At 41.0% G+C, this 6,000-nt stretch overlaps 1 protein-coding gene across 1 annotated transcript; it reads right to left on the bottom strand.

Annotated features, from left to right (window-relative positions):
- Positions 1-4,105: 4,105 nt before the first annotated feature.
- On the bottom strand, positions 4,106-5,581 carry LOC128743166 (U1 small nuclear ribonucleoprotein C). The gene is made up of 2 exons (XM_053839695.1): positions 5,086-5,581; positions 4,106-5,029 (listed from the first exon to the last, which is right to left on the bottom strand). The coding sequence occupies exons 1-2, from the start codon at positions 5,468-5,470 to the stop codon at positions 4,953-4,955; spliced, it is 462 nt and encodes a 153-aa protein (XP_053695670.1). The 5' UTR covers positions 5,471-5,581; the 3' UTR covers positions 4,106-4,952.
- Between the last annotated feature and the right edge of the window lie 419 nt (positions 5,582-6,000).

Below are 6,000 nucleotides of genomic sequence, written 5' to 3'. Positions count from 1 at the left end.
AAGAAGTATCCTCAAAATCAGCGTGAGGCATTAGCTGCAGTGTGGGCGGTTGAACACTGCGTATTTTCTGCTAGGTAGGCATTTTACCCTGCGCACTGATGCTAGAGGCATTACCTTTATTCTAAACCGATCCCGGGAAACCGCTAAAAGAGCCTTGACGAGAGCAGATGGCTGGGCGTTAAGGCTCAGTGCTTACAACTACGATGTGGAGTTTGTTCGTGGTTGTGAAAATATTGCGGACCCTTCTTCCCGTCTGTATGTAGGAAATGATGAAGCTTTCGATGAGGATTCTAGCCCATGGGAAATTGCGCACCTTGAGGCAAATGCTATCCAGTTTTTAACGGAAAAGAAAATTAAAGAATCTACTGCTCGTGACACTACTCTTCAACGTGTATTGGATTCGTTGGAAACCGGAGATTGGCCCAAGGAACTGCAAAAGTTTCAAACAATAGCAAACGATTTACATAGCAAAGAAGGAATGCTTGTAAAAAGCGGATGTGTCGTTATTCCCAGTGAACTAAGGGAAAAAACGCTAACGGTAGCTTATGCTGGTCATCCACTCGCAGCAAAATTAAAGAGCATCTTGCGTAAGCGTGTTTGGTAGCCCGGATGGCTGGGGATGCCGAAAGATGGGTGAAATCTTGTGTCCATTGTGCTGTTAATGGAAAACCGGAGAGTCGTACTCCCATGGAACGAATATTTGTACCTAAAGCTGTTTGGGACACCATAGCAGTTGACTTCCATGGACCCTATTTAAAGTACGGAGGAGTATCTATCCTAGTAATTATTGACTTGAGATCCCGCTATGCGATCGCACGACCGGTGAAATCAACTGCTATTGAGCACACCACGAATGTATTGAATGACGTATTTAGAAGAGAAGGATTCCCAAAAGCAATTAAAAGTGACAACGGGCCTCCATTCAATGGTGAACAATATAAGCAATATTGCTCTGATCGGGGCATTCAAACCATTTTTTCTACACCATTCTTTCCTCAACAAAACGGGCTTGTGGAAAGTTTTATGAAAGTGGTAAACAAAGCTATGTCTACGGCAGCTTCGAGTGGAACCGGTTACTCGGAAGAACTTCAGGATGCAGTTAATGCCTATAACGCTGGAGTTCATTCGGTCATAAAAGTTTCGCCAGAAGAAGTCATGATGGGCCGGAAAATTAAACGAGGTTTGCCGTTACTGGTATACGAAAAGGCGGACTATAAAGATCAACAGCTGGATGCAAAAGACCGTGAAGTAAAGGTGAAAGGGAAAGCACGTGAGGACCAGAGGCGAGGTGCTAAAAATAGTACAGTCAAACCTGGAGATACTGTCATTGTAGAGCGTCTAGTAAAAGGAAAGGCGATTCTAGATTCAACATGAAACGTTTTACGGTTATGACGGAAAAAACGGCAGTTTGCTCCTTGCCGATGATGAAGGTCATACCGTGAAGCGACATGTGTCGCAAACAAAGAAAGTTCACAGTTGGAGGGACAGTTCACGCATGGGTATCGAGGAGCAAGCAGTTACTGAACCATTCAGGCGGCCAGGAAGGACCACAAAAGCACCATCATATCTATCTGACTATGTTCGTCATATGGAAGATAAGGAATGATATGTTTTATTTTTTTTTAGTTTTAATAAAATCAGTTGTTTTTTCCCTTGTGGTTTAATATGCAAGTAACTTTTTTTTTGTTTTTTTCCCTGAGAGTAGGGGGAGGATGTGTGGTATGCAGCCACCTGATAAATAAGTGTATAACACGTATCGTGAAATATACGACAGACTGCGCATCAGCATATCCCTCAGCGCCAGCCCGAAGTCGTGCTGTTCGTTCTTCGGTTTTCGTATGCGTTGTGAGTTCGGACATTGTTCGGGGATGTTGCCATCGTAAGATGATCTTATCCCTAATTGTGTAGTTAACCTCCTTGAAGGTAAGTTGTGTGTTCTAGATGCTGCATGTTGGGTGATTCCCAGCGAATGGCCGTTTTACACAAGTTTCATTGAAAATTATCCACCGCGCAACTCAAAAATGAAATGCTCTTTCATAATTGCCGGGTCGATTTTGATATTATGCAAATGCAAATTTTCAAAATGTGTGCTTGAATTTGAAACAGGAAGAAAAATTTTATTAAAATATGTGCTCTGCAGTGTGGCAAACGGAACAACACAACTATTAAGCCCCAAACACAATGCATACGGATTTTACTACGTTGCGGCAATTTGACAGTTTTTACCTGGGTTTTCTGTCAAATTTCCGCAACGTAGTAAAATCCGTATGCATTGTGTCCGGGGCTTTAATCGCCATTTTTTCGGTTTGTTCCTCCATCATCAGCTGTTCCCCAACATGAGGTAAATATCATGTATATACACGCGTATTTCATGTTCGCTACTGTGGGTGCTTGAGCTGTCTGAAAGCTTTACAATTTTGACATTCAAGTTGTCACATAGCCCAATTAGCGAACGCCCAATTAACGAACCGCCCAATTAACGAACCACCAATTAACGAAACTTTGCTGTACTGAGTACTGACAAGGGGGGCTCTGTAGTCGCAAGGTTACCGAGTCTGCTTTGACAGTATAATCAATATATATAGAATGCCAGTGTCGCTGGTGTTTCATGGATATTCTGGTGGCAAACATGTTGCTGGTTCGTGTCTTGGATACGGGAACTACATTGTCAAATTGCCCAATAGAAAATTTTCCTGCCGACGAAATACCCCAAAACGACCAAATCGGGTGATTTATCCTACGGGATTTACGGAAAAGCAGGATTTTTTATTGGGTTGCCTTTTTAGTTTGACAATCAGATTCCCGTTTCGAATCGATCACTCACACATAAGCGCATACAGTGTAAATACGTAATTTTCAAATGTGTGATGTTTACCACGAGCACTGCAGCGACACTGGTATTCTATATATATATTGATTCTACTGCTTTAACAAGCGAATGGTCATGGGTTCGAATCTTAGTAGAATCAGGCCATTCGATGGCAAAGTGACTTTAGCATGGGTTTATTCCCAGGCCCCTCACCACCCTTCCTTCGTGCTGAATTCTATATGTTATCCCGATATGGCCTGTTGAATGCAAAAATGAGACCCTTATAGTTCAATGCACTGGTTAGCTGTTCCAGGGATGGCTATAATTGGGGACAGCGCTGTCATATGGAACGAGGTGGGTAAAGTAGAGAAAAAGCATTGAGGGAAGGGTACTCAAGTTACACACAAGCACGCATAAAATTCAATAAGCATATCGCTCACTCAATAGCGACTATAGCCAAAATAAATGCAGTGCGGGTTATACAGCAAACACCCGGGCGATATCACAATAGATCAAACCATACTGGTCGCAGTGATGAGTCCATACAGGAAAAAAAAGAGTACTGTCAAGAAAATATTTTGAAATATTTGCATTAGAAAAAATTAACATTTATTTCCAGAAATCCTTTATTGTGCCTGTGATGGAATTGATAAGAATAAGAATAAGAAGACACCCTATCTCAAACCTTGCCGTAAGACGTATAGTTCTACATCAAAAGAAAAAAACGATTTTTGTCTATGGCTCAACGCACCATGCGCCGTGTCTATTTTATCTGTACAGGAAACTGCGACGCCAGTGCAACGGGCCTGTTGATGCTAATAATGTACATATTTTGCTCGATGTAAATATTAGTTTACCATTAATTTAAAATATTTAAGACATATTAAGGCTATGAACCATTTCGCGAAATTTTTAACTTTTTAGTTAAAATTTGACAGTTCGATAGGTGTTTCGCCTTGAGTGGTTTAAATCAGCTCAGAATGCGAACCATTTCATATTTGACAGATTGATACAGCAAAATTTCGTTAATTGGTGGTTCGTTAATTGGGTGGTTCGTTAATTGGGCGTTCGCTAATTGGGCTATGTGACAACTTGAATGTCAAAATTGTATGGAATTTTCGAGTTTAGAATTTTCTAACAACTGTCAGTCGGCCCAATTAGCGAATCAGCTGGAGTGCAGTCGTGGCCCAATTAACGAATTCAGGCTGTAGTTGTTTTGCTCAATGAGAGCATACAGCCTGAATTCGTTAATTGGGCCACGACTGCACTCCAGCTGATTCGCTAATTGGGCCGACTGACAGTTGTTAGAAATTTCTAAACTCGAAAATTCCATACAATTTTGACATTCAAGTTGTCACATAGCCCAATTAGCGAACACCCAATTAACGAACCACCAATTAACGAAACTTTGCTGTATAAGGTAAGGATAAAGGTATGTTTCTGAAACAGCAAATTTGTTTATTCACTCCGGGTTGGAATTGGATAAATTTTTGGTGTTCATTTGCTCCTATTTGATAGATAAAATTAATCTACTCTACTATATGTCGTTTTCGTTTTTGTGGTGCAGCTACACCGTTTGGTGTTACACTTTTCGCTGGATAAACGAACACTTGCGGTGCAGCAGCAGTGATGTGGTATGGGTGTGTTAGTGTTTTCCTATCTGCACCAGCTACACCCTCTTTTTTTCTGGTGTAGCTAGTGCAGAAAAAGTGTAGCAATGGTGTAGTACAAAAATCGAAAGCGAACAGTTTTGGTGCAAAAAAGCTACACCGGTGTAGCCTCGGTGTAGCTACACCGCAAAAACGAAAACGACATTATTTCAACTCGGGTTGGACAAATTTGTTATACGATAAGCATCCATACATTGGTAAAAAATGCAACAAAAAATTAGTAAGACATCGAAGTTCTCTTCCTCCTGTGAATATCTCATTGGCTCACAGAATAACCATCGAACTGTCAAAAATAACCATGCTTCAGTGGAGTTATTTTCGACAAAAGGTGATATAATTTTATGGATCACCTATGGTCATGCCAAAAGGGAAAAAAGAAGGTGAAATAACTCTCGAACTGTCAAATTTTATCTAAAAAGTTAAAAATTTCGCGAAATGGTTCACAGCCTAAATGCAAATATTCCATGTCAAACTTATGTCTTTTGGTTCATCTGTGGTGGAGGTGCATTCATCATAGGAGGACGCATTCCCATTCCCATAGGAGGCATACCTGAAATATACGGTTATAAAACATCACTTAACAATTTAAAAATAATGTATTTTTACCCATCGGCATCATCATGGGTGGCCGCATTCCCATTGGTCCCATAGCTGGTCCTAAAGGTGCTCCATTTGGTCCCATTATTAAAGGCGGTGCTCCTGCTGGCATAGTTGGTATCATACCTGGTCGAGTTGGCATTCCTAACGTTGGCGGCGGAATAGCTACGTTAGGCTTAGGGGGACCAGCGGTAAATGGATTTTGAGCTATTTTGCCAGCTTTGAAAGCGGCTGTTGTAGCATCAATAAGATGTTGTGCTTGTTCTTCCATCCATTTTTGATAATAAAATTTTACATTGTCTTTATGTTTTCTTCCAGTACAATGTGTCTTCCTAACACTTGGCGAATCGTGCGTCAAATATGTATCGCAATAGTCACAATAATATTTCGGCATGTTGAATATAAAACTGTTTGAAAAACTTGAATGAGTATACGCTGTTTACAGCGTTTATAGAACACAAGAAATAAAACTTAATGACCAGTGACGTTAGCGGTTAGGCTACCCGGAGGACCGGTAGCGTAGAGTGACTATATACAGAGTGGCGACAAGTCATCCTAAATATATGCAATGCGGTTTTTCCAAGGTTTTTCTTTCTCTTTCCTGCATACGCGTTTCTAGGATAGGTCTAGAGTGACTATATACAGAGTGGCGCCAAGTCATCCCAAATGTATGCAATGCGGTTTATCCAAGGGTTTTCTTTCTCTTTCCTGCATACGCGTTGGATAGGTTGTCTGCTCGATTGGAATGACACTGACAGATAATTATCATTCCAATTTTGACATTGTCGCCACTCTGTATATAGTCACTCTAGATAGGTCGTCTGCTCGATTGGAATGACACTGACAGATAATTATCATTCCAATTTTGACATTGTCGCCACTCTGTATATAGTCACTCTACGGTAGCGATACTGAATCGGAAAC

This window comes from Sabethes cyaneus, chromosome 1 (genome assembly GCF_943734655.1).
Source record: "Sabethes cyaneus chromosome 1, idSabCyanKW18_F2, whole genome shotgun sequence".
NCBI lineage: Eukaryota > Metazoa > Arthropoda > Insecta > Diptera > Culicidae > Sabethes > Sabethes cyaneus.
This window is presented reverse-complemented; position numbering and strand designations above follow the sequence as displayed.

Excerpts from the sequence above, each read along its gene's own strand:
- LOC128743166 (XM_053839695.1), bottom strand. The coding sequence starts at position 5,470 with ATGCCGAAATATTATTGTGACTATTGCGATACATATTTGACGCACGAT. Across the intron at positions 5,030-5,085 it reads ACCCATGATGATGCCGATGG|GTATGCCTCCTATGGGAATG; the intron begins GTAAAAATACAT and ends CGTATATTTCAG.